Source organism: Trichomycterus rosablanca, chromosome 4 (genome assembly GCF_030014385.1).
Source record: "Trichomycterus rosablanca isolate fTriRos1 chromosome 4, fTriRos1.hap1, whole genome shotgun sequence".
NCBI classification, from domain to species: domain Eukaryota; kingdom Metazoa; phylum Chordata; class Actinopteri; order Siluriformes; family Trichomycteridae; genus Trichomycterus; species Trichomycterus rosablanca.
Window position 1 is genome coordinate 44,056,980 of NC_085991.1, and position 27,286 is coordinate 44,084,265.

A 27,286-nucleotide genomic window follows, 5' to 3' on the forward strand; every position below is an offset into this window, starting at 1 on the left:
GCTGGTATGAGTGGATCAGACACAGCAGCGCTGCTGGGGTTTTTAAATACCGTGTCCACTCACTGTCCACTCTATTAGACACTCCTACCTAGTTGGTCCACCTTGTAGATGTGAAGTCAGGGATGATCGCTCATCTATTGCTGCTGTTTGAGTTGGTCATCTTCTAGACCACACAGGACACTGCCCACGGGGCGCTGTTGGCTGGATATATTTTTGGTTGGTGGACTATTCTCAGTCCAGCAGGAACAGTGAGGTGTTTAAAAACTCCATCAGCGCTGCTGTGTCTTATCCACTCATACCAGCACAACACACACTATCACATGAAAAACAGGAGATTATAGGAAACAGTGCATGACGCTTGGTGCATGATATGTCATATCTTCATATGAACCCGTATAGAGAAGCGGATGTCAGTAACAGTATATTCTCAACACATACCGGTAATTGGATATGACTAGATTGGGAGAAAATTGGGGGGAAATGCATAAATAGAAAATACAAAAATAAAACTTTTCATCCTGATCATGGTTGTGATGCTGCCACAGCCTAACTAGAAACACTGGGTACAAGACAGAACTACATTTTGCAGCAATCTGGTACAGATCATCACAATTACTCATTTACAAACTTACTTACACAAATTTAGAGCAGACAGTCTTCTGCATGTGTTTGGTAAGTAGGAGAACCTGAATGAAACGCATGTGGGAAAATATGCTCCTAACAGACGTTGACATGATGGCAAAACCCAGAGTCCCAGGAAACTGGAGCTGTGTGGCACCCACCCCTCAAGTGGCACCATTGTGCTGCTGATCAACATATAAAAAGGTTCTAACACAAATCTCAGTGCATCATGTGGTAGTAACTTGGTTAAGAGAAGTGCTAAACCTGTTTATAGCTAGCTGCTCTCAACAATCCATGTAAAACTATTTATACCTTTAGTTCTTGTTCATTCTTTTCTTTGGTTTTTATAAGTTAGTAGTCGTGTATAGTTTCACAGTTGAGGTTGCATGTTTTACATGTTTTTTTTTGTTTGTTTGGTGGCCAGTGGTTTAGTGATAAGCCAGCTAGCTAGTCAGTTTCAGGCTGGCTATAGCTGATTCTTTTTTCTTATTAATGGTTTTGAGAACATTTATTGCTAATTTTTAAAGGCTCTTATTTAAAAAGCCAAATGTATAATAAATTGGCTTTAGATATAAATTCATAGTGAAATGGCTTTGCATTTTGTTAGAAAAATAAAAATTGGACACCCCATCAATTAGCAATGTGTAGGTTATAGCATAATAAAACTGAGTTACGATTGTGTTGGTGCTAGGTCGAGGTGAGTAGCTACAGGAAGGGAGTGAACAGATAATTGGTAGCACACAGCTCCATAGAAGAACTCCCTAAATACCTTATACCGATAAGGCCGGTCCGGTGCCTCGGACAAGGTCAATGGCGCTGAGAAAGTAACATCTGAAAGAATTAATTAGGACTGGTTTGAACAGACCATGAGAACAAAGAACTCAGAAGGTGTGGGCAAAAATTATAAAAGCACGTTGAACCCTGCGCACGGGGTCTGTGTCTCTCTGACTTGCATTGATTGTTCTCTGAAAGCAGAAGTACAGATACCAGCTGGTGAGGCCTGAGGAGAACCAAACCTTTTCTAAATAAACTTTGTTAGACTTGAGGACTTGGCTATTGATCATTTGTCACCCAAAACTCGATTTATCGATTAATTGGTAGCAGAGGACGGTTTTGGGTTATTGATAAATGATCAATTTTTGTGGTTTTAATTGATTTTACATTTTAGAGCATTTGGAATATTTTTGACTGGAGCCAGCTGAGCGGACGAATTTCCTGCACTCCCTGTGCGCGCACTAAAAGGTAAGAGCATTTCAGCTCTTTTATTTAGCTGAAACCTGTATTTAGGGGGAGTGTGGTGAATTAATTTGCTCAGTGTAAGTGCGGGTAAATTCAGTGTAATTACGGTAATAAAGAGTTTGGTTGTTCTCTGGTTTTCATTCTTTCATTCTTTGTTTCTGCGAATCTCACTTAGTATAAGTTGGCCAACGACAGAGAGTATAATTGTGTGAAGTAATTAGGATAAAGGAGACTCTCTGATAAAGCTAAGGGAGCTTTTAGGAGTCTTTGTCTATCTATATGTCTATGTGAATTGGATTCTGGACAGTTGAAATAAGACTGTATTGGTTTATGTGTTTAGTTTGTGAGTTGGAGCACAAGCGTGGAAAGGTATTGCTGAGGTTGCTAATTCCTGGCACCTAGGTGTTTCAGAGGTGGTGTAAATCCTGGTACCTTGTTTGTGGAAAGGTATTGCTAAGGTTGCTAATTCCTGGCACCTAGGTGTTTCAGAGGTGGTGTAAATCCTGGTACCTTGTCCATTTTGTGCCACGCTTGGGGCCACGTGTAAGAGTGCTAAGGGAGCCATTACCGTGCAATTGTGGAACTCCTTACCACGTAGTTTTGAGTCAATTCCAAATTAATTTTCAGTGAGATTCTGGTGCATTATTTCCCTTATTAACTGTGTGTGTTTTATTGTTTTGTCCTGAGTCTACTAACTCTTGCTGAATATATTTGTTCTGCTTGTTTAAACGTGTCAATAGAGTAGTTGTCTTTGTATGTAACATGGCTGCTGCTACTGCTGGTGAGTTGAAGAAGCTGGTAATGTTAAGGATTTTAGACACAACTACCTTAAAAGATAGAAAGGACGTGGAGCAGTGTTTGGCAGGGTGGTTTGTGAAACACACCAAGGTGGGCCTGTACCCAAGTGATTTTGAGCCAGTACCCGACAAATTAGAGCGTCAAAAACTGTCATCGTAGCGAGGAAAAATTTGTCTGATGCCCAACAGCGAGTTGGACAAGTTACAGCCATCAAAAACTCTTGGCAAAAAAGGAAGTTGATAAATTGGAAAATAAACTTGCTCTTACAAAGCGTGTGGTACAATAGATGAACGGTGTGTGTGAGGAGAAAGGAGGGGTTGAGCATCTGACTACTCAGCCTACTGCTGAGCAGACCGTGGCTACGTCATTCCCCCACCCTACTCTCCCCATCCAACACAGACACAGGAAGTCACCACTTCCTCAGACACACAGACACAGATTCACAGAGCAGCGCCTGGTTCTAGGTCTTGGGGGGCAGATTGCTGGTAGTCCGAACCTCTTTCAGTGAGTGTAAGGAGCCGGTCTGTTTTACCATACCAAACCGAGTCTGGAATTGCGAGGGCTGGTTCACGCCGTCGGGTAGGGGCGTAGGGAACTAATTACTGTCCAATTTTGGACCGCCCCCAAATTCTAGTTTCAAATTGTTAAATTAATCAATACTTATTGCTCCAATACCGGTGTGTAAGTACATCTCGTGGTGTTCTTGGTGAAAGGGTGATGTGTGCGTGGGCTCTATGAGCACATAGCTGCTGTGTGTGTGTATGTATATTGGGTGGTGCCTGTCTTAATTGCTGTGTGATTATTGTGATAAGATTGTAGTGAATGGTTAATCGAAGAATTAACAAAACATAATGTGCCTTTGTTAATTAGATGCAAATGAGCTACTTCAAGAGGACAGTTAATACTAATTAATTAATAATAATTGATGAGCTTTCTTTGGGAGATTGAATAGTTAATAATTCATGAGCCTCAGAAACAATTAGAGGACATTCTTAGTTAAATGAGAATAAGCTCCCAGAGTGAGACTAAGAACGGATAGATATTAGTAAAATAATAAATAATATTAATAAATTAGACATTTTTTGTTAAAGTATCCTGTGAACTAGAGGAAGGGCAGCTTGCTCTGGGTAAAGCCGAATGGGAGAAAACAAGCGAAAGAAAATTGGAAGCCCTAAATCTTGATTAGACTGAGTGATTGATCCTGATAATGAATCTTAAAATCGCAGTGAGAGTTAGGATCCCTGACACCATACACGCGGTGGTACAGAGCGGCAGAGACGGAGAGCAGGAGGGAGGGGTGGCCCCCACGGCCCCCACCCTCGCTTCTCCTACTTCTCTGACCTGAAGATAAAGAGGAAGAGAGAGAGCAGAGGCGAATCTGGCCCCCACCTTTGCACCTTTTAGACATATCTGACGTTTAATGTACTTAAGTATTAAAAGTAGAAGTAAAAAGTAAATGCTGTTAGTATAAACAGATTTGGTCATTTTGAATATAAAAATTGTTCTTTTAAGCCTGTAAACCACCTTAACAATTAACCTGATTTCTTTATCCCATCTAAACATGATTTGTGATAATTCATGATTACAATCAGCTGTTGACATATTTATTTGTTTTTAACCCTTATGATTAGCCCTATATTTCCCAGTTTACTTTTATTTGTAAAAGTAAGAAACAATGAATCTATTTTTATTTGAATTTTCTATAATGTCTTATTTTTATTTGGGTGTTACATTCAAGTCATAGATAGTGTATATATCCGAATAACCAAAAATGACTAAAGTTTGGCAAAATTAATATGAAGCAAAACTCAAGAAAGTTTAACAAACCTGGCATTTTTGCCTTTAATGATCTGTTTTTAATGATCAAATAAATTTTTTTTGGGCCGTATCTACTCCCATATTGGCATGTGTTATACTAAAAGATATTGGTATTCTTACTCTAAGAAAAAATAAGAATAAAAAAGGCTGCGTCCCAAACGGGCCACTGCATAAAGGTTGTAATGATCACTGGAGAGATTTGGGTTCTTGAGTGTTGGAACCGTTGTTGTGTGATGGTTGAACAGACATTGTGGATACTTTGGTGATTGAGAATAAGTGAAATGTCTGATTTCTGTATTAAGTTGATCTATGTCTCTCATGAGGAGAGGACAGTTGAGTTGTGTACAATTGTGTACAAAGGACATGAGTGGTTACGTCCAAAAGGTCAACAGTGAATGAATTACATTTTACATTTTCAGCATTTAGCAGACGCTCTTATCCAGAGCGACTTACAGAAGTGCTTCTATAGTGAACATTTCATTTCTCAAGTTTAGGAAAACAACAGTCAAAGAACACAACTCTGCTAAAACCTGTTAAAACCAAAGTGCTGCTTTTTTTTTTTTTTCTAAATGTTTGTTGGCAGCTCCCGTGAATGAGCAATGTGAAAATGACACAGTGAAACTATTGTCACCTAACAAAGATAAAAAACAGCCTTTCAAAATTACAATTAGTAAAACATGAAGTTAAATTTTTAGGTTAACTGATCTCTGTCGAAGGTAAAAGATTAGAAAATGGCAGAATAGAAGCCATTCGCAAAAAAAAAAAAATAATAAATAAATAAAATAAAATAAAAAATTAATAAATAAAAATAATAATAAATCCATGTCAATCACAAAAAAGCAACTAATGTTTTTCTTAGGTATGTGATTTTATTGCAGAACTATCATCTCTAAGTATGAAGTCCTCGAGGCTCCCTTAAGTGAAATTGCTGATGGGAAGGGCCTACAGGCCCACAGTGCACTTAGTTGGAACATCAAATCGAACAAGGCCTTTGAAACATCGAAAAGAGCTCTGCAGATAACACCAACACTGCGAATCCCGGATCCAAACAGACCATTCACTCAGACAGTGAATGAAAAAGGAGGGTGTATGACGTCAGTATTACTCCAGGGTCATGGAGCTGACCTGACAGGCATGAAGTCCTTCGCCAAGCCAAAAGAAAAGGCCGAGTTGAAGCGAGCTGGGTGTAACAAAAGGATGAGGTTTGGTATGGTCCAACTGGTAAGCCGTGTCTTCCCATAAATTGCTTGTAGATTATGATAATTTGACACATGGTCGAGACCGTGTGTCAAAAAGGAGGGATGCATGTAGTATCTCAAGACATTGGTACACTAAGGGCTTAACTAATTACTCCCAAAACATTTGTGAACGCTGCATGATTTGCAAAACAAATAACGTTAGTAGGGGTATTAAAACTCCTTAAAGTGCCCAACCACTGGCTGATAGACCATGTCAGCATCTCCAGATTGATTTCATTGATATGTTTTCCAAATGGATTGAAGCATTCCCAACTGAGGTTAGGACATTAAAAACAGGATTCCAAGTGCGGTAGCAAAGGCACTTATAACTGACATAATCCAAAAGGTAGGGGATCCCTGAAAGAATTGGCAATGACAATGGTACTCCATTTGTCAACAAAGCATTACAGAAGGAGGTGAGTATATTGCTCATTGTGTAGGTGCAGACCTGACTCTTGGAGCTGGAGTGGCAAAGCAGATAAGAAGCCAACTAGGAGTGGAAGGTCTGAATCCGGTTCAGGTTGGTAAGTGTGCAGTACACACAGGAAAGGGGGTGACTGTGTTTAATCTGGTAACCAAGAGGTGGTCTACTGACAAGCCTAAGCTTAGGGATTTTATCTCAGCAGTAGCACATTTGGCGGAGCTGCTGCTGGCACTTAACGTGCCCACTCTGGGGATTCCAAAATTAGGGTGTGAATTGGATCAGTTGGAGTGGAAAGTAGTGAAACCAATTCTCAAATCTTATTTGAGCCAAACAAGGACCCAAGTTACAGTTTTCCATTAAACTTAGTTCAGGTACTTTCAGTAAGATGCCGTTTAACCCACCTACAGATCCGGTTGGTCAAGCCATGAGAAGGTTGGGCTGTAGAACTTGGTGTATTACCACGATTGTAATGATGCTGCTATCCATAACATTTGTGGGTTTCATATTGATTCTCTGTGGAAAGGGGGAAGAAATTAGAAAGAAACAGTTTGATGATGGGTGGTTAGAGGTCATTAGAGGAGAGGACAAGGAAGGTAAAGACAGGATTCAGAATTTTACTAATGCCAATGACACACAGACAGGGCTAAAAAGACAAAAAAGGGCAGTTGCAGCACCATTTCAGCCAGGTGTAACAGTAGAGATAAATTACAATGAGTCAACCACGATCCTGTTTGACATACATGCAGTTATGGGAAAGAACAGGAAAAATCTGAACTGGAGGGTGTTTCCATACTTTAACATGACACTAAGGGGGGACCAAGTCTTGTTGTCTGTTCCAGTATTAGCTGATTATGGGTGGAAAAACACAGATCTATGTTGTATCACGGTGGGTGCGGACATATCAGGTAATGATCCATTAGGGAGACTATGTCTGAAACCTAAGACTACAAGCAAAACTGACAATTTAGGTGTACCAGCCCCGATTGTTTCTGATGGAGGACAGGCAGTGATAATACTTCAGACCCAGAACATGACATGGAGAGACCAGCTGGCCGTCGAAACGGGATTCACCGACAAAAACATGTGGCTGGAATGGGTAAGATACACATCAGAGGGTCTGGGGGTTAACAATTGTTTTGTCTGTGCTGCAGCTAATCCCAAATTAGCTACACATCCCATGTCAGGAGAAAACTTAACATGTTTGGCATCGTTATTTAGTACACCTAGGGCTATAGAGAACACCACAGTCTGCCGAGAATTGGAAAAAGGGTTTCCCATTTCTAACCAACCATTACCTGCGAATATTGTAGCATACAAGGGTAATTATACATGTTTCCACTCCACTGTATCTGGGCAAATCAATAGAGGGCAGTTCCCCAAAGGGTGGTGCAGCAAGACTGAAAACATCAGTCTCAAAAATACTACCTTTTACGATCAATCGACAAACAGAGCTGATTTGCTGTGGCTATGTGGTGATTTGAAGATAAGAAGGAGACTGTCCGGTGAGTGGACAGGAGAATGTGCTCTTGTTTCTTTAATAATGCCTTTCAGGATCTTCAGACACGACGGAGTGGAGGATCCAGCTGGTGTTATGAGAAGTCACAGGCAGACCAGAGAAGTGAAACCTGGAGGATCATTTGATAAAACTGTTTGGATAGATGGGATCGGCGTTCCCAGAGGAGTTCCTGATGAGTTCAAAGCCAGAGATCAAGTTGCAGCTGGTTTTGAAAGCATCTTGTTCTGGTGGTCAACTATTAATAAAAATGTGGATTGGATTAACTATCTCTATTACAACCAGCAACGATTTGTGAACTTTACTGTTCAGGCAGTAGAGGGACTTAGGGACCAATTGGATAAAACCTCACTAATGACTATCCAGAATAGAATGGCCCTAGATATGTTATTGGCAGATAAAGGAGGTGTCTGTCACATGGTTGGAGCAACCTGTTGTACTTTCATCCCCAACAATACAGCCCCAGACGGTACTGTCTCCAGAGCCCTTGAAGGTTTGAAAGCCTTGTCCAGAGAATGGAAAGAAAATTCAGGTATAGACAATCCCTTTGCTAAATGGCTAGAAAAAATGTTTGGGTCTTGGAAAGGTCTGGTCACGCAATTGGCCATGGCTGTGTGTGTAAGTTTGGCAGTGGTGGTCGTGTGCGGGTGTTGCTGCGTGCCTTGCATCAGAGCTCTGATAGTAAAATTTATCAGCGCTGTGATCCAAAAGGGGGCCTCTCCTGTTAAAACTGATGAGACAGTACTGCTCATGTCGACAGGGCTTAACCCTAAGGCTCATGAGGACCTGGGTGATCAAAATAAGGATGAGTATGTTGATTTCTTTGCTTTGGGAAGTGTGTGATTTATTCACAGGAACACCTTGAAGTTGGATGACATCCAGAAACATGCGAAGCAAGAATAGAAGATTGTCTTTTGAATTTACTATGTATTTTCTACTTAGCTTGCATTACAACAATACACAAATATTTAGAGGAACACTTGATAGCACATGAATAAAGTAATGGGTAAATACTACACACATAGGTACATTTGCTTTTAGCACAAGTTACAAATATATCTTCGTATACAGTAGGTTCTGTATGTTTGATGATGGTTCAGGGAGGAAGGTTGGTCTGGGGAATGCGATAGCTTAAAGCAGTTTCTGGGAAGATTGCCAGAATGCCTGCTTTGTCTCACTTTGCCATTAGGGAGACTGTGCCCTTGGGAAAGGCACAAAGTAAGTAGTGACCTAAGGGGGAGGTCATTGCTGACTGAGGCTGTGGTTTCTCATACTGAACCAGACACCCTGTTAATAAAAAGATATCATCATCAAAAACATGGAACACCTTTGCATTTCATTTTATTTTGTGTGGTTACGTATAATCAATTTGATGACATCATAATGACATAATAAGGATTTGGAGTATTTTAGTTTAATTACATATGATTATCACATATAGGTGTTTCCCGTCTCTAAAGGACGTTAAACTCTGCTCTATCAGGTATCTGAGGGTCCACGCATGCTTTTAATTGTGTAAGTTTGAGATCTGACTTCTGCTTTGGGAGAAGAATGCAATGTTTTGCATTCTAAGGGGGATTGTTAGAAAAATAAAAATTGGACACCCCATCAATTAGCAATGTGTAGGTTATAGCATAATAAAACTGAGTTACGATTGTGTTGGTGCGAGGTCGAGGTGAGTAGCTACAGGAAGGGAGTGAACAGATAATTGGTAGCACACAGCTCCATAGAAGAACTCCCTAAATACCTTATACCGATAAGGCCGGTCCGGTGCCTCGGACAAGGTCAATGGCGCTGATAAAGTAACATCTGAAAGAATTAATTAGGACTGGTTTGAACAGACCATGAGAACAAAGAACTCAGAAGGTGTGGGCAAAAATTATAAAAGCACGTTGAACCCTGCGCACGGGGTCTGTGTCTCTCTGACTTGCATTGATTGTTCTCTGAAAGCAGAAGTACAGATACCAGCTGGTGAGGCCTGAGGAGAACCAAACCTTTTCTAAATAAACTTTGTTAGACTTGAGGACTTGGCTATTGATCATTTGTCACCCAAAACTCGATTTATCGATTAATTTACAGTAAGAGCATTTGCATGTACATATTTGAAAACATAGAATAATTCATAATGATTTTAATGTTTAATGTCATTTTTAAATGACCATTTAATGGATGAACTTGTGTCTCTCAATTATTTTTTCTGTTTTTCAGTTTTGTACAAAAACCGCCGTGTTCTTTGGGCCCGAGCTCATCTCAAAGAGACCAAAATGACAGTGGAACCTAGACTATAGTCAGGGCATAAAGCTCTGAGTGAGTGAGTAAATGAGTGAGTAAAAGAGTATGATTTGCCCCATGATGGACTGACTGGTCCTCTGACTAAGACATATTTCATTGGAACTCTGACCTGGATGAGGTGGTTATTGAAAATAAATGAGTGAATAAAAATGAATAAATACTTTAAACACACAAGTTGAAAATAAACACATTATATTTTAATTATGATTTATTTATCAAGTCGCTCGGGTGGCGCAGCGGTCTGTTATGCTGGCCCACCAGAACTGAGATGATGTCCTGTCATGTCCCTGACCAGGAGAGAGTGGTTGTAATAAAAATTAAAATGTTCATTTAAAATTTATGTTATTAATTTATCATTCGCATATAAGCTACTTCATCCACCCAGTGTTACTGAGTTATTCAGTTGGTTCCTGATGTTATATAGTGTATAATACATTTAAATTAGGGCTGTCAAACGATTAAATTTTTTAATCGCGATTAATCTCAGAATTTCATATAGTTAATCGCGATTAATCGCATTAAATAAAATCTGTGTAAATGTTATAGAAAACAAGGATTTTTAAGTGAAATGTGAAAAGTGGACGTTTCTACACGAAGTGAGTGTGTTTTGACCCTTTTGGGGCTTCCATAGTTCATGGACTAGCGTGCTTGACTCCGGTATTCTGTGCCGTAACAGATTAAGTTAATAAAGTGTTTTGCTCCCGACAACTTGTGAATATAGCGTGTATTTATTTCTTTATTATGCAAGTGCATCCCTACGACGCTCAGTTATATTATTTTAACAAACCGCAAATGAACAACGGTGGCAAGTCCGACATTAAAACGTTGGTTCTACCAGTCAAGTCTCAACATGAACTAGAATTTGCGTTAACGGCACTATTTTTTTTAATCGCGTTAAATTGAGATTGCGTTAATGCGTTATTATCGCGTTAACTTCGACAGCCCTAATTTAAATACAATTTATTAATAAAATCATTGAATTTTCTTTGTGTTTAAAAATAATAAACATATAATCATGTATTAACATGTATTCATAAAGAAAATAAAAAAAAACAAAAGGGAAAATGAGAAAATAAAAGAGAATAAAAGAAAATGATTATCAGTATTAATGTGAATTATTAATGTTGTGAATGTTGTTTCTTATCCACTGTTAAAGTTCTGCTATATTAATTATCTGATCAATAAAAAGCTCCTCATGATTTGATTCATATTTGATTCTACAGTGAGACAAAATGCTGCTGTGTGTAAAATCTCATCACAAACACAACGTCTACATCAATGCTTGTCCAACAGAAACTTTATTTGATGGAATAATGCAGAGAATAATATTATATTAACATCCTTAGCTAGATCATCATCTCCATTGCAATACCATTATGTCTTCATCTTGTCTTCATTATGTCTTCATCGTGTCTTCATTATGTCTTCAGTTCTGTTCTGCTCTCTAGTAAAAAAATAAATGAACCCTCCAGATCTACAGAAGTTCCACAGGTTGGAACAATTCTAAGTGGGTACACGTCAAGGATACGCTGGTGCTGATGTAACTAATAATGCTCTGCTTGGAGTGTTACAGTAAGAATCCTGGTATAAGAGGAGCCCAAAATCTATGAAGATGAAGCTCAACACACTTAATCCCAGTATTTATTCTGTAATTACACACTTAAGGTGTTGAAGTGAGAATCCTGGTATGAGAGGAGCCCAACATCTATAAAGATGAAGCTCACTAACACAGTTCCAGTATTCAATCTGCAATCAACACTTGAGGTGTTGAAGTGAGAATAATAACAGAATTATTATATATGTATAATAACAGTTGAACTTGGGTTCATATCTGCAATGAAATAAGAGTCAAAGTAAATGTAGGAAACACTGTCTTTTTTGTTTTGCATTCTTTATACTGTCCCATCTTTTTTGATTTGGGATGTACATTCAAGTCATAGATATATCCCAATAGCCTATAACCACTGAATTTGGGCAGAATTAATATAAAGCAAAACTCAAGACAGTTCAACAAAGATGTGCATTTTCCAGACTACCATGAATCTTTCCTCTGCCGGTGTAATACAGAATTTACCTGAAGAAATATTTGTAGGCAGGTGAGTTTTTAAAACATTATGGACATGTCTTTAAGAGTTTTGCACGGAATTAATTCCAATACAATTTAGTGGAACGTTATATCTGTGATTGAAATGTAATTAAAAATGTTAGCTAGATTTCTTCACTTAAAGATGCTAATTATTAGAAATAAAAAACTGTGATGCTGCGGCTTTATTTTGTTAATCATTCTTAACTTACATCAGTGTATTTCTTGTGGTTGGAGGGGGAGTTCTGTTCTGAAATGCCGATATTTCCGTATCTTTGGGTAAACATCAGAGACACTTCATCCGATATGAAAAAACTTTTACTCCGATATATGAAAACATTTCTAGTGTATAAGGTAAGGGTTTAAATATTTGACAAATGCATTTTTAACAAGACAACTAATAAATGCATATGGTCAAATAATCTTTAAATTCAGCGTTTAGCCCTAAACAATAATAATAATAAATAAAATAGAGCTATTTTGACAGAATGCGGCACTATGACGGCATTGACAATAACCTTTATCTAAGTATGTGCATTTGTAAATGTTTATGCTGTTTTAGAATCAGGGAAAGACTTTTTAACAAGGCAGACATGCAGTCCATTGATCTGTTGCTGTTTTGATGCTTTGTGGTGTGACATGCAAAAACTCCGTCTGCAGCAGTAACAACATCTTCTGTGTTACAATGTTTACCTATTGATGTGTCAGTCTCGCTCTCCTCAATCTGAAGTTGAGATCAACATCAGTAGAGAGGAAGCGTGATGCAATCGGGTAATTGGATACAACTAGATTGAGAGGAAAATTGGAAAAAAAATGCAAAAAAAAAAATACTTATGTACTGTAACAAAGTATTATTACTTTACATTAAACCACTGACTGCATGTTTGTACTGCTTTATTAAAATCAAGTGTGTAAAAATGTACAAATAATAGATCAGAGCTTTGGATTTTGTACATTTAATAGTTTACAGTTTAAAGCACTATCTGAACTGTACAGGCTAAATGAGTGAGTCACTTCAATGCATGAGAAACTGAGTGAGTTAGTGTGACTGCGGAGGTTAGATGAGGTGGAAGAGTGAGGTTTTTCTCCTGGGCATGGTGTCTCCAGCGCTCATCATCAGATTCGTGAGTGAGGTACCGGTGACCCAGTCGCTGTTCGAACATGCGCAGGTCACACCACAGCTGGAAGTTCTGTACAGAAGAGAACAGGAGGTGAGTTTACATCCACATTCCAACAAGTTTTATACAAACAATACATCTCATGAAAAAATGCAGTTTAATCATGCAAGGCTTTTTCCTTTTTCCTCATGGCTATGATGAAGAGCTATAGATTCACTCTGTTCAGTTTTACTGTAAGCACTTCTGAATTATTGGGATTTAGCTCAGTATTACCTGGAGCCAGGGGTGTCCCATAGCTTTCCCAACACTGAACCTGCGTCGTACAACCACCTGCAGCAGGTTATTAATCAGACTCACCGCTAAGAAACACAGAAAACACAGGAAAAATGGAATTAATCACCGGTATAAATAACTAACTTTATATTAGCGTAATAAACAAAATCTATTTTAACAAAATATATCAACTTGGTCTTTAGCAAAGGTCAAAGCTTGGAGTGCTGTCCACTGTTATAGTATGCATCCACTTGCAAATGCCTTCACACCAGGTCTCTTTTCACTACTGGTAGGTGTTATCCAGTAGCATAACTAGGAGCTCATGGGCCCCAGTGCTAAACAATTTTTGGGCTTCCATTTCTCATATATATATATATATGTACATATTGGTCTAGTAACGTTAAGCAGGTTACACAGATTCCCGGGTGGCACGGTGGCTAAGTGGGTAGCACTGTCGCCTCACAGCAAGAAGGTCCTGGGTTCGATCCCTAGGTGGGGCAGTCTGGGTCCTTTCTGTGTCTGCGTGGGTTTACTCCGGGTGCTCCGGTTTCCTCTCACAGTCCAAAGACATGCAAGTGAGGTAAATTGGAGATTCAAAATTGTCCAGGACTATGTTTGATATAACTTTGTGAACTAATGAACCTTCTGTAGTGAGTAACTACCGTTCCTGTCATTAATGTAACCAAACGTGTAAAACATGACGTTAAAATCCTAATAAACAAACAAACAAACAGATTCCCAAAATCCCTTGCTGTGCACTCACTGTATATTTTGATTACATGTATTCTGATATTTCATTGTCTTTTAGTTACATATTGTCGTGTTTTTACTTTCATTATCGGGATAAAAGTTTTACCCTCCAGAGAGATGAGTGCCCAAGGATGGCGAGGATACATGAATGCAGCGTTGGTGATCTGCTGGTGAATGTCCTCATCCTCATTAAAGGGGAACGTCCCGCTCAGGCTCACATACAGGATCACCCCCACTGCCCACATGTCCAGTGAACGGTTGTAGCCGTTGCTGTTGATCACCTCAGGAGCCAGATATGCTGGTGTGCCCACCACAGAGAGCCGGAAAGACTTCTCACCAATAATCCGTGCAAACCCAAAGTCACAGAGCTTCACCTATGACAACAAAACACTGCGGTTATACATTCATAAACTCCTTTTGACCAGAAATTGGCAATCTAAATCACTTCAAACATATTGACCTAAAATGCTGTATGTGTTCTGTAGATTGCACCAATTAGATAATCCCTTTTTCTACTTTCACTGTAATTCATTCATTTATCCACAGTACCTAATTTATCCTGCTCAAGGCCACTGTGGGTCTATTCCAGAAGAACTGGGTTCAGGGCAGAAATACACTCTCTAAACGTATTTCAGTCCATTAGAGGAAAAAAGTACAGTAGCAATCAGAAGGTTGCTGGTACAAGCAACCCACATCTGCCAGGTTGCCACCTACCTTGTACACACCCACCTACCTAGAAGCAATTGAAAGCAGCAAATTCACCAGCTGGAATGTTATTGGAAGGTAAAAGACAATGTTGACACAAGTATTATATGATATTCTCTACACAACTTGAGTCATTGATGCTGTGTGGCACCAACAGTACATGTTGCACTACAATGTTGGCACTTGGTTTTGATGATGTGAAATAAATGTAAATTCATTTCTCTTATCTTCTGAACATAACAAAACAACAGTAAGAAGATGAAACACAACTGCAATTGTCCCGTGTCTCCCAATTTTTTTATTCTCTATTTAACTGCTACAATAAAGCTGCAGATGAGCAGTTGCCCCCCTCTGAAGTTTCTCTTCCTCAGACACCAGTTGTGCATGTTAAGCGTTCTGCCAGTAGCACTGTTGAGACTCCGACTCTTTTCAATGGTGGGTAAGTGTATTAGCCAGCTACATCACCCAAGCACACTTGTGAAACAAGATTTTGACATGACCTCAATGACCATTCATTTAACTTCAGTAACTGCTTCACCCTTATCAGACTAACCTGAGGGAAAGGATCTGGAGAGGACAGCAGCACATTCTCAGGTTTGAGGTCACAGTGAGCAACATGCTTCATGTGCAGGTAGCGTAGAGCCTCCAGAATCTACACAAACAACAAACAGCCATTATTCACAATAATATACAAAGAGCTGATTAAAACTGTAATATGAGCGGTGTCATTCCGAATAACTCTAATGTACAGCATCTGTGACAGATGTGTGGTTTAGCTTAAAGATGAACTGAAGGGTTCATTAGTGGTCATGCCCACTACATACTACTCGCATACTGATGGGGCCCCAAATCAGTATGCCATATGCAGTATCTGACCAAAATGTTTTTACAGTACACGAAAGATATCCATATGACATACTACTCTAACCAAATATTGCAGTATGCAACCATATACACCAATCATACATAACATAATTATCATACATACATAATTAATTATTGCTGTTTTTTACATTTCATGCAAAGCACTGAAATCAATAAAAAAAAACCAAAATAAATAAATTAAGATCATTAAATATAAATGATTTACCACAGATTAATGGATATGATGCACATCAGTACACAATACTTGGTTCAACAGTAGAGGTTTGTATTTATGTTGGTCTACCACTTTGTGACAGAGTTGCTGTGGTTCCTAAATGCTTCACTTTTTAATAATGACACTCACAGCTGATCTGGGAAAATCACTTGGGTTAAATATACACCGATCAGTCATAACATTAAAACCACCTCCTTGTTTCTACACACACTGTCCATTTTATAAGCTCCACTTACCATATAGAAGCACTTTGTACTCACTGTCCACTCTATTAGACACTCCTACCTAGTTAGTCCACCTTGTAAATGTAAAGTCAGAGATGATCGCTCATCTATTGCTGCTGTTTGAGTTGGTCATCTTCTAGACCTTCATCAGTGGTCACAGGACGCTGCCCACGGGGTGCTGTTGCCTGGATATTTTTGGTTCTTGGACTATTGTCAGTTCAGAAGTGACAGTGTGGTGTTTAAAAACTCCAGCAGTGCTGCTGTGTCTTATCCACTCATGCCAGCACAACACACACTAACACACCACCACCATGTCAGTCCTGTGGGGGTTCTTACCATTGAAGAACAGGGTAAAAGTGGCTAAAAAGGTATGTAGAGAAACAGATGGACTACAGTCAGTAATTGTAGAACTACAAAGTGCTTCTATATGGTAAGTGGAGCTGATAAAATGGACAGTGAGTGTAGAAACAAGGAGGTGGTCATAATGTTATGCGAGATCGGTATATATATATATACTGTATATATTATATCAGTGGCGGCTGCTGGTCTTTCAAAGAGGGGAAGCTCATTGTCGGCTTACATCATAAAATTTGTCAATTTATTTATATATAAATGTATAAATTCTCCTCTTTGTTAGTTGTCAAGAAAATGGCATGAAATGGGATGCAGTTTGTCTTCCGACTTCACTCGCAAAATCCGCGATGATACTGAAGCTCCCAGCGACAGCTGTCAATCAAAACGGGATTCAGCCTTTCGACTGATCCTCCAATCATCTTGCAGAAGCTCAGCGTCCAGACCCGCCCACAGCCCCATTCACCCCCAGAGACGCTCAGCGTCCGGGCCCATGCAGCCCCATAGAAGCAAAGAGACGCTCAGCTTCTGCGGGTAAATGCATTGACGCTCCGGGAATGTATGAGTTAAGTTAACAAAATCGAGTCGATTTGTGATAAGTAGCTGATTCTGAACGAACTCGTCTTCAAGATGAACGTGTTCTAACGCATTTGTAGTCAATGAAATGTTAACACAACTGTACATAATTCACCATTTAATTTTTGACATTTTAGGGGAAGCTGAGCTTCCCTTGCAGTCTTAGAGAAATCGCCACTGATATATATATATATATATATATATATACAGTATATACTGAGTGCAGTGTGCAGTATGGAGTTTATACTGATTACAGCAGTGAGGAATGATGTATGAGTTTTCACAGTTACCTGCATAACCAGGAAGCGTGAGGTGCGCTCAGGCAGTCGCCCATTCTCATGAGAAAGAATCATTTCTAGCATGTCACTGTGAAGCTTTTCCATGATGACAAACGTGCGCTCAACTGTTTCAAACATGCCTTCAAGTACAATGACTCCAGGATGGGACAGATTCTGGAAAAATAGATATAAAATTATTATTATTATTTCTATTATTATTATTTCTATTATTATTATTATTATTATTATAATTATTATTATTATTATACACACTATGTTGAGAGGAAGGGGCCAATTAATAAAGTATTGGGACAGCCATTATCATTTTTGAATTTATAGGTTTCAGCCATAAAGGTGTAATAAATCAATTACAGTAAGGTAAATTTATGCCTCTAACTTTGCAGCAACAGTTTAGGGAAGGCCATTTCTCGTTCCAGCATGGCTGTGCCCTGTGCACAAAGCAGAGTTTATATAGACATGAAGAAAAGCTGGTTTAAAGAAACTCCAGTGGCCTGTACAGAGCCCTGACCTCAGCCCTACTAAACAGCTCTGGAATGAACTGGCACATCAACTAAGGCTTTCTTGACCAACATAAGTGCCCAGCCATACAAATACTAGTTTAACTGAATAGATACAAATATCCACAGATATTTTTCAAAGTTTAGTGAGAGGCCTTCAGAAGAGTGGCTGTTATTACAGCTGAAAAGATCACATAGAAGTAATTCTATTCTAATACTCTATTCTAATAATCTAATACTAATACTACACTAATTCTACTGTCATTATTGTGTTATTATTATTTTTAAAATTAAAATGTATCCCACAAACCTGCAGTATGGCCACCTCGTTCTTGCTTTGTCTTTCCTGTGAGGTGGGGAAGCGATTCTTATCTATCACCTTGATAGCCACCGGCCAGCCCGTCTGCCTGTGTGTGCCTTCACAAAAACACAGCAGTTGTGAATTCCCAAACCATCAATGGCTAATATAGAAGCATGTTTGCTCCGGTGGGGTCATATTTACCTCCATACACCACTCCAAACTGTCCTGATCCCAACACTTCATCAGAGAAAATCTGATACAGCAAACTAACATCCTGAATGACGGACATTAGAGAGACATCAGGGACCACTGTTGTATACCCTTGCTGTGTTTATTTATCTTTCTACAGCTAGAGGCTGATATAGGTACTTACCGGAGTTTCTTCATCAATGATTTTGTCATCTAGAAAAATCACACACAACAAACATACTTCAATATGTGATTATACAAACATAACACAGGTCCCCTCTGACATGTGTGCTGTTGTGAACTGCTTCTTTTTACCTGCACATGGCAGGTTTACACAGGGACCAACATTGCCTACTGAATATTACCCCTTTTCCACCGACGCGGAACGGAGCCCGTTCCGGTTCCCGAACTTGATTTTGAACCGGTTCCACGTGTTTCCACAGAAAAAAAGAGGTTCCAGACAGCGAACTAGCGGGCCAATCTGGCACCACAGAATACTTGGTTTTTCAGCCCGAACCGTGACCTCACCTGTGGGCGTGTCATGTTGTACAGCATAGCGACAGCAACAATGGCGTCAGCTGGTGTCTCGTATGGAGCTTAATGCTGCATTTTTATCTTTTAAAGTTCACCTGATTACATTTTGAGCCAGTTTGCCAATGATATTTTCAAATTGCCTTTAAAAAGGTGAATTGTGTGATATGATGTGGTAAAAGTGACCCGGACAGAACGAACACCGCTTAACGTGAAAAAGTAAAGTGTGAAGCTTTTTCAACTCCCCGAGCTGCATAAACACCACACGTGTAAATCCAGTTAAACACAGATGCATGTGGTATTTTAGACTGGATTTAATGGTTATTTCACACAGATTAATGTTCGTGTTAAGGAACTTTAGTGATGTTTCACCGCTCAAGTCGAGCGCTAAGCAAATAGGCTATTTGCGCCGAGAGTCGCGGTGAAAGCGAAGCACAAAACGCTTTTCACGTCAATAAACTAAAAAAAACAACAACTGCGACAAACACGTCACGTCTTTTTATCACCAACAGCTGCTGATCGATGCTTTTTGCATAAAAACGAACATCTGTAACAGCAGCACAAATGCTCACACATAATCTACACACTCCGCCATGATATTACTACTCTTACTTTGGTTAAGTAACGCCCACCGATGATGACGCTGCTTGGTTCTAAAAAACTGGTGGAAACGCACGTCGGATTTCTACAAAACACCAAAGTTCTAAGAAACCTGAACAGAACCGGTTCAAGAACCTTGGTTTTTTTGGTAGAAAAGGGGTATGAGAGTCACACACTACTCTCTGTTATTCACCATCTCTGTGCAGGCAGCATCCACAAGCCAGCAGAGGCTGCAATCACCCACCCTCAGGCACAGCCAATCCTGTCTGTGTAGACACCTGGCTGACTGATATTGGAGCTGAGATTCAAACTCGTGAACACCAGTTCAAAATCATCCACATTCCTCCTGTCCCACTTTTTATTGTCCAACTTTCACATCAATAAAGAACCACAGAGAAGACCATAGTCTGGACACTTCTGATCATTGTTTGTAGAGATACATTTGAAAATCTTTTGCAATTCTTTTATTCTTGATCTGTCAAGTGTCAGATTGTGTTGTATTTCCTGACTGCTGGGTCATTTGCTGTTAAAATTGGATCCAAATAGATAAAAGCTATAGATAGATAGATAAAAGCTGCCCTACTACTAACTATAGTCATATGACCCTCTTTACTTTTTTATTAGCGGTGCATATGTATTAGATGTGCATTTAACCTGTTTGCTCTGTTGTGCTGTGAGTGCTGCTCTGTAGGGGCATCAGAGCAAGTCTGATGGCTGATTCCCAGGCCGGTCCTTCTGTACCCGCAAACACACAATAGATCAGAGAACTCGTCACCAGCTCAAACGAGCACCCACTGTCATCCGGTTGTACAGGTGCTGTCATCTGAGCCGGAACTCGAACCTGCAGCACTTCAGACAGGGGCAGCTCCTGTACAGCATACAAAAGAAAAGTTTTTATTTTATTCTTATAAAACCTTATGTGGTAAATAAAAATAATCAGATGGGAGTATGTTAGGTTTAAAGAGAGTTATGGACCACCTTGTAGTATTTGTTGCTGGTCTCATTTTGGCACAGTGTGATGCTTTTACCATCTAGAATCCAGTAGTGACGTTTTCTCTGCAAAATAAAAACGTTTATTGTCATTGTTTAAATTTAAAGTGTAAAATGTATTTACTTTTTTATTTTCTTTTAAGCATCATGTTTTACACACTTTGGTTACATTCATACCAGAACAGCTAAGTACCGGTTTCATCAGATTCATCAGTTCAAGTCTTTAATGTCAAACACAGTCACGGTCAATTTTGAATCTTCGATTAACCTGACTGCGTGTCTATGGACTGTGGGAGGAAACTGGAGCTCCAGGAGGAAACCCACACAGATGCGAGGAGAACATGCAAATTCTACACAGAAAGGACCCAGACCGCTTCACCTGGGACCTGAACCCAGGACCTTCTTGCTGTGAGATGACAGTGCTACCCACCCTTTATTAATGAAATAACTCACACGTAGTAAGTTCATAGGTAAAGGGCTTTTAAAAACAATACCGACAACCACAATATACCAACAAAAAAATTAGGAAGGGAGCACATACTTTTCACCATATAATATTCATTTTTACTTATACACTGACAAAAATACACTTTGTGGCCAAATGTATATGGACACCCCTACTATTTCTTGAGTTTAGGTGTTTCAGCTACACCAAACAGGTGCTTCCAACTTTGTGGGATCATCTTTCTGTTTTACATTTACATTTAAAAACAGTTTAAATGTTTTACATTTAGCAGACTTATAAAGCGACTTACAGTGTACAGTCTAAGCAATTTAGGGTTAAGGGCCTTGCTCAAGGGCCCAACAGTGGCAACCAGGCAGTGGTGGGGTTTGAACTGGCAACCTTCAGATTACTAGTCCAGTACCTTAACCACTAGGCTACAACTGCCTTCTGTTCCAGCATGATTGTGCCCTAAGCAAAATGCAAGGTCTCTAAAGACAATGTTAAAAGTATTTTGTGGGAAGGGCCTCCACTGGCCTGAACACCTTAGGGATAAGAATTAAAATCAGTTCCACAAAACTGAATCAGTTCATCTGTTCTCCACACCCAGCTTTGTGTCCAAATTAACTAATTCAACCTTGTGGATTTGTGTACTTGGATTATTAAGTCTTGTGAAGGATGGGCACAAATCACCATAGACACCCACAAACTCAAATCCTGTAGAATGTCTTTATAGAAGAGTTTGAGAAGGCTGGCATATCTGTAACTGGTAGCCAGCTCTTTATTATTGCCCATGGTTTTAAAATGGCATGTATAGCAAAAATTAATCAGCTTTTACTTACAAGTAAATCCACATTGGTGTGGTGCAGCAACCAGCCCTTCTTCAGTACTCTACTGGATCTTCTTTTGCTGTGCCTCACTGACTGTACCACCCTCATCAGGGGAATATTACTACTGAAACATGGACTGAACCATACAACGAGATAGAACAGAGTAAACATAAAGACTATAAGGACGAGTCTATAAAACAGTCTAATATAAATATAGATAGTCAGAGGATCTCCTTGGTCAGGGTGGGTGTCTGCAGCAGCAAATGTAGTTTATTTATTTATTAGGACATCATGCTTTACACTTTGGTTCCTTTCATGACGGGACAGGTAATTACCGGTTACACAAGATTCAAGTTCAGTGTCAAACACAGTCATGGACAGTTTAGTACCCTCACTTACATGTTTTAGTACTGTCATGGAAAAATATGGTGAGATGATAAATAAAAACAAAGATTATAGTTTACTGGATTGGATTGAAGAATTTATTGGCACGATTGTGGGTTCCTCCAGCAGTCTCTTTGGACAAGAACCCAGAACAGATGCTATGGCTTTGTCTGTATACTGCTCTGGTCACATGACATTGGGTGTTGGACCCATTGGGTGTTACCCTCTATGGCTTTACAACTGCTTTTCAACCATTTACTGCTTAACAACAGGTATGTTGCTTATCTTTGTAGACTAGACTCCCAGCGGAGGCTCAAGCAAGTCTAAGAATTCAAGGCACAAAACACCATACTACTACAATTTAAGTCATATAAAGCATAAAATCTAATTTCTTCCATAACAGTACTGTGGGAGGAAACTCCCGAAGGAAACCCCCTCAGACACGGTAAGAACATGCACACAGAAAGGACCTAAACTGCTCTACCTGGGAATCAAACCAAGGACCTTCTTGCTGTGGGGCAACAGTGCTAGATTGACTAGATTGGAGCGAAAATGGGGGAAATGCCAAAGGCCACAGAATAGATTGGTGACCTGTTTGGGGTGTGTCACTGCATTGCACCCAGTGATTCTGGGAAAACACACCCAACACAACCCTGACCAGGATAAAGTGGTGATAAAACATGAAAATAAAATAAATTAAAAATATATAAACAATCCTGTGTTTTCTTTGTCCCACAAATTCAAGTAAACATGATGTATAAATGCAATACATCATCCAAACATGCTAATTACAAAGAGACACATCTGTATGTGCAACCGAAGCACAGCTGGGATGTTATTTGTATAACTCACTCACTCAATCCTTTTTGTGTTCTATTGCTTAAATAGTTTAGTAATGAAGAATAAAACATAACAGCTTGGTTACCCGATTGGTGGTGGTGCTGCAGGTCCGTCCTCCACACGAGGGCGCTCTTTAAAGCGATACTCTTCATAAATGGAGTTGATTGTTTCCACAGCCATTTCCTCCTCACATTCCACCTGCTGAGTTGTACTGTTCTCTGTGTAAGAGATGTGGGAGAGTCACAAAAACCACAAAAGCTCACTGAGTCTATCACCTGTAGCATGAATGCACATTGATTCATGCACTGACTGACAATGCATGGGAACAAGAGGTGGCTTTTATTCTAAATATTATTCCGCTGAGTGTTACAGATGTGTGACTACACTTCACACACACACAAACACACACAGTTTCATATTACATTAAATGTAGTCAAAGCCTGTTTGTTGTCTCTGATATATTTATTCATTCATTGTCTGTTTTACCATCACTTTGTCCTACTCAGGGTCTCAGTGGGTTCAATTCACTGTCCATTTTATCAGCTTTACTTAAGCACTTTGTAGTTCTACAATTACTGACTGTAGTCCATCTGTTTCTCTGCATGCTTTGTTAGCCCCCTTGCATGCTGTTCTTCAATGGTCAGGACCCCCACATGACCACTACAGAGTAGGTATTATTTAGGTGGTGGGTCATTCTCAGCACTGCAGTGACACTGACATGGTGGTGGTGTGTTAGTGTGTGTTGTGCTGGTATGAGTGGATAAAACACAGAAATGCGGATGGAGTTTTTAATCACCTCACTGTCACTGCTAGACTGAGAATAGTCCACCGACCAAAAATATCCAGCCAACAGCGCCCCGTGGGCAGCGTCCTGTGACCACTGATAAGCAGCAATAGGTGAGTGATCGTCTCTGACTTTACATCTACAAGGTGGACTCACTAGGTAGAAGTGTCTAATAGAGTGGACAGTGTGTGGACACGGTATTTATAACTCCAGCAGCGCTGCTGTGTCTGATCCACTCATACCAGCACAACACACACTAACACACCACCACCATGTCAGTGTCACTGCAGTGCTGAGAATCATTCATCACCTAAACAATACCTGCTCTCTGGTGGTCCTGTGGGGGTCCTGACCATTGAAGAACAGAGTGAAAGCAGGCTAAAAAGGTATGTAGAGAAACAGATGGACTACAGCCAGTAATTGTATAACTACAAAGTGCTTCTATATGGTAAGTGGAGCTAATAAAATGGACAGCGAGTGTAGAAACAAGGAGGTGGTTTTAATGTTATGGCTGATCAGTGTATGCTAAATGTAATAAGCAACTATATTATGAGGGATCTTTTATATTTTGGTCGTGTCTAGGAGACTAAGAGAGAGCTTATAGTCCAGATTTAGCTCCATCTGATTTCCACCTTTTTGGACGCTCAAGGAAGCTTTAAGGGGAAAAAGATTTTCATGTGATGATGATGTGAGAGCAGTGGTGCATCAGTGGCTACACGCTCAACCAAAAAAATTTTTTGCTGATGGCGTTAAAATGGTACAACTCTGGAAAAATGCATCGGAAGATGAACATGTAGAAATGAACATGTAGGGATGAATTCCAATTCAAGTCTGATACTTGTGCTTTGTACTTAGGATGAGGGTATTTCTGGGTTTCATGTCTCATTCAGTGTAAGAAAACCACATAAGCAAGTCTACTTAAGGGTACATTTAGTCAAGCGTCTTTTAGCTAGTCTTGGTGTTATTTTATCTATTATTTATAAATCCCATCCAATCTTCTCTATGTGGGATCTTTTTCAACATGGCATTGTTTGTAACAGTGTAAAATTGTACAATTACTGTTTTGTGTCTGCATGTTTATGTGTGAATGTGTGCAATTTGGCAACCTTCTCCACTGGTTCTCTCTCCTCTGCAGTCTGGTAAAACCTGGGACTCACAGCGCTTATGACAGTTAAACTTGCAGTCTGAAACGGAAGCAAAAATAACATTTAAACATAGCCAAATGTAACCACAGACAGATGTATAACACTAAACATTTCTGTAGGGGTAATTAAAACACATTTTTGTGCAACGTTAATTTGGCTTTCTGCCTTTGTGTCTTGAATGGTGAAAGATGTCCAGTGAGTAAATCTGCTTTGTGTCCAGTGTTTCCACTGCGACCCTGATCACAATTAAGAGAATATTATGAATTTATGTTAACTAGTATATTTATATTGCAAATTTAAAAACAAATCAAGGGCGCTCTGGTGGCGCAGCAATAAAACACGCTAGAGACACGATTGTACCGTATATGTGTCTGTAAGGAAAAGAACACTGCTGGTGTAAATGCGGTGAAAAGAAGCTCTCAGCTGTGCGTGTGTCAGAGGGCGTTCGTGACCGCTTCGACTCTCCTCAATCGAGGGCGAAGGTGGCAACAGTGACAAGAGAGACTAGTTCCAATTGACCATGACTGAACAGGATTTAGGACTGCAGATGAGCTGGATGTGTTTCAGATCTCTTACCGGAGCACTGCAGGCCTTGGCGGAACAGACCCTTAAGAAGCCGGTGGCAGTGCTGACACATTGTAGGTTTGGTGTAGGTGTGAATATGAAAGGTGTGTGGTACCAGTGGTCTTCCTCCTCTCCCACCATCACACACCCCCAACCACACAGGCCTGTCCGCCCAAGAGGGGGGCCGAGATCGAGACGGCTTAGTCATACTGATCTAAAGAGAAAAAGCAAGAGTAAGGAAATAAAGATTTTAAGATTTAAAGAATTTAGAAATTCTTATTCTTACACAGTACCACAACATGTCATTAAACTATTAAAATTCCCCCACATTACTATAAGAAACATTATTTATTATATTTACAATTAGTTATATTTACAAATTAAAATACTAATAAGGTACAGTATATATATACACTGATCAGCCATAACATTAAAACCACCTCCTGATTTCTACACACACTGTCCATTTTATCTGCTCCACTTACCATATAGAAGCACTGTGTAGGTCTACAATTACTGACTGTAGTCAATCTATTTCTCTACATACCTTTTTAGCCTGCTTTCACTCTGTTCTTCAATGGTCAGGACCACCACAGAGTAGGTATTATTTAGGTGGTGGATGATTCTCAGCCCTGCAGTGACACTTGCATGGTGGTGGTGTGTTAGTGTGTGTTGTGCTGGTATGAGTGGATCATTCTCAGCAGCGCTGATGGAGTTTTTAAATACCGTGTCCACTCACTGTCCACTCTATTAGACACTCCTACCTAGTTGGTCCACCTTGTTGATGTAAAGTCAGAGACGATCGCTCATCTATTGCTGCTGTTTGAGTTGGTCATCTTCTAGACCTTCATCAGTGGTCACAGGACGCTGCCCACGGGGCGCTGTTGGCTGGATATTTTTGTTTGGTGGACTATTCTCAGTCCAGCAGTGACAGTGAGGTGATTAAAAACTCCATCAGCATTGCTGTGTCTTATCCACTCATACCAACACACTAACACACCACCACCATGTCAGTGTCACTGCAGTGCTGAGAAGTGGTCCTGTGGGGGTCCTGACCATGGCTGGATTACTGACCGGGCAAGTGGGGCCAGCGCCCAGGGGCCCTTGAGGTCAGGGGGCCCCGGGGGGGCCCTGGCCCAAAACATTTTGCGATGCCTATCAACATTTATGATACAATATATTTTTATTTCCGAGGGCCCTCCATTTTAAGGATCCTCTGACTATTAGGGACTTTTGGGGCCCCTAGCCATGCTTTTGGGGGCCCTAACCATGATTTTGGGGGCCCTAGCCATGCTTTTGGGCCCTAGCCATGCTTTTGGGCCCTAGCCATGCTTTTGGGCCCCTTATGAAAATGGATGAGGCGTTGTGGCACTGCTCTGACTTCGACTTCTGGCTATTAGGGGTCCTAGGAAAGAGGGGGGCATATTTTTCGAGGGCCCTGGTTATGAGAGCCCCTACCAGGGGGCCCTAGAGAAGAGCAGGGCATACCATTAGAGGGCCCTTGATCACGAGGGCCCCTGCTATGGGGCCCTTGACTTCCATAGAAGTCGTTTACCATGGCTCCTTGACTTTCTAGGGACCTACAAATTGCCAGGCAAGCTACCATATTTCATAACAGACGTTTTGTTGCAAATATGCGATTCAGGCCCTTACTTAATGTTTCTGAATTTGTATTGTTTCAAAATTATTATGTTCAATTTCTCTTAAGCGCAGAGACACAAATTAATTTAGCAATTTTGCAATTATTTAAATTGAAGACAAGCAATTT

The 27,286-nt window shown here is 40.0% G+C and overlaps 1 protein-coding gene across 1 annotated transcript in view; it reads right to left on the bottom strand.

Annotated features, from left to right (window-relative positions):
* Positions 1-12,964: 12,964 nt before the first annotated feature.
* prkd4 (protein kinase D4) overlaps positions 12,965-27,286 on the bottom strand; it is a 33,557-nt gene continuing 19,235 nt past the window's right edge. The window contains exons 6-18 of the mRNA XM_062993379.1: positions 25,531-25,732; positions 24,916-24,993; positions 23,111-23,243; positions 21,814-21,937; positions 20,518-20,595; positions 20,194-20,407; positions 18,421-18,528; positions 18,229-18,335; positions 17,413-17,574; positions 15,426-15,524; positions 14,274-14,541; positions 13,418-13,503; positions 12,965-13,216 (exon numbers count right to left, since the gene is read on the bottom strand). Coding sequence (XP_062849449.1) covers positions 13,037-13,216; positions 13,418-13,503; positions 14,274-14,541; positions 15,426-15,524; positions 17,413-17,574; positions 18,229-18,335; positions 18,421-18,528; positions 20,194-20,407; positions 20,518-20,595; positions 21,814-21,937; positions 23,111-23,243; positions 24,916-24,993; positions 25,531-25,732 — 1,839 coding nt within the window. The 3' untranslated portion in view covers positions 12,965-13,036. The remainder of the gene's footprint in view (positions 13,217-13,417; positions 13,504-14,273; positions 14,542-15,425; positions 15,525-17,412; positions 17,575-18,228; positions 18,336-18,420; positions 18,529-20,193; positions 20,408-20,517; positions 20,596-21,813; positions 21,938-23,110; positions 23,244-24,915; positions 24,994-25,530; positions 25,733-27,286) is intronic.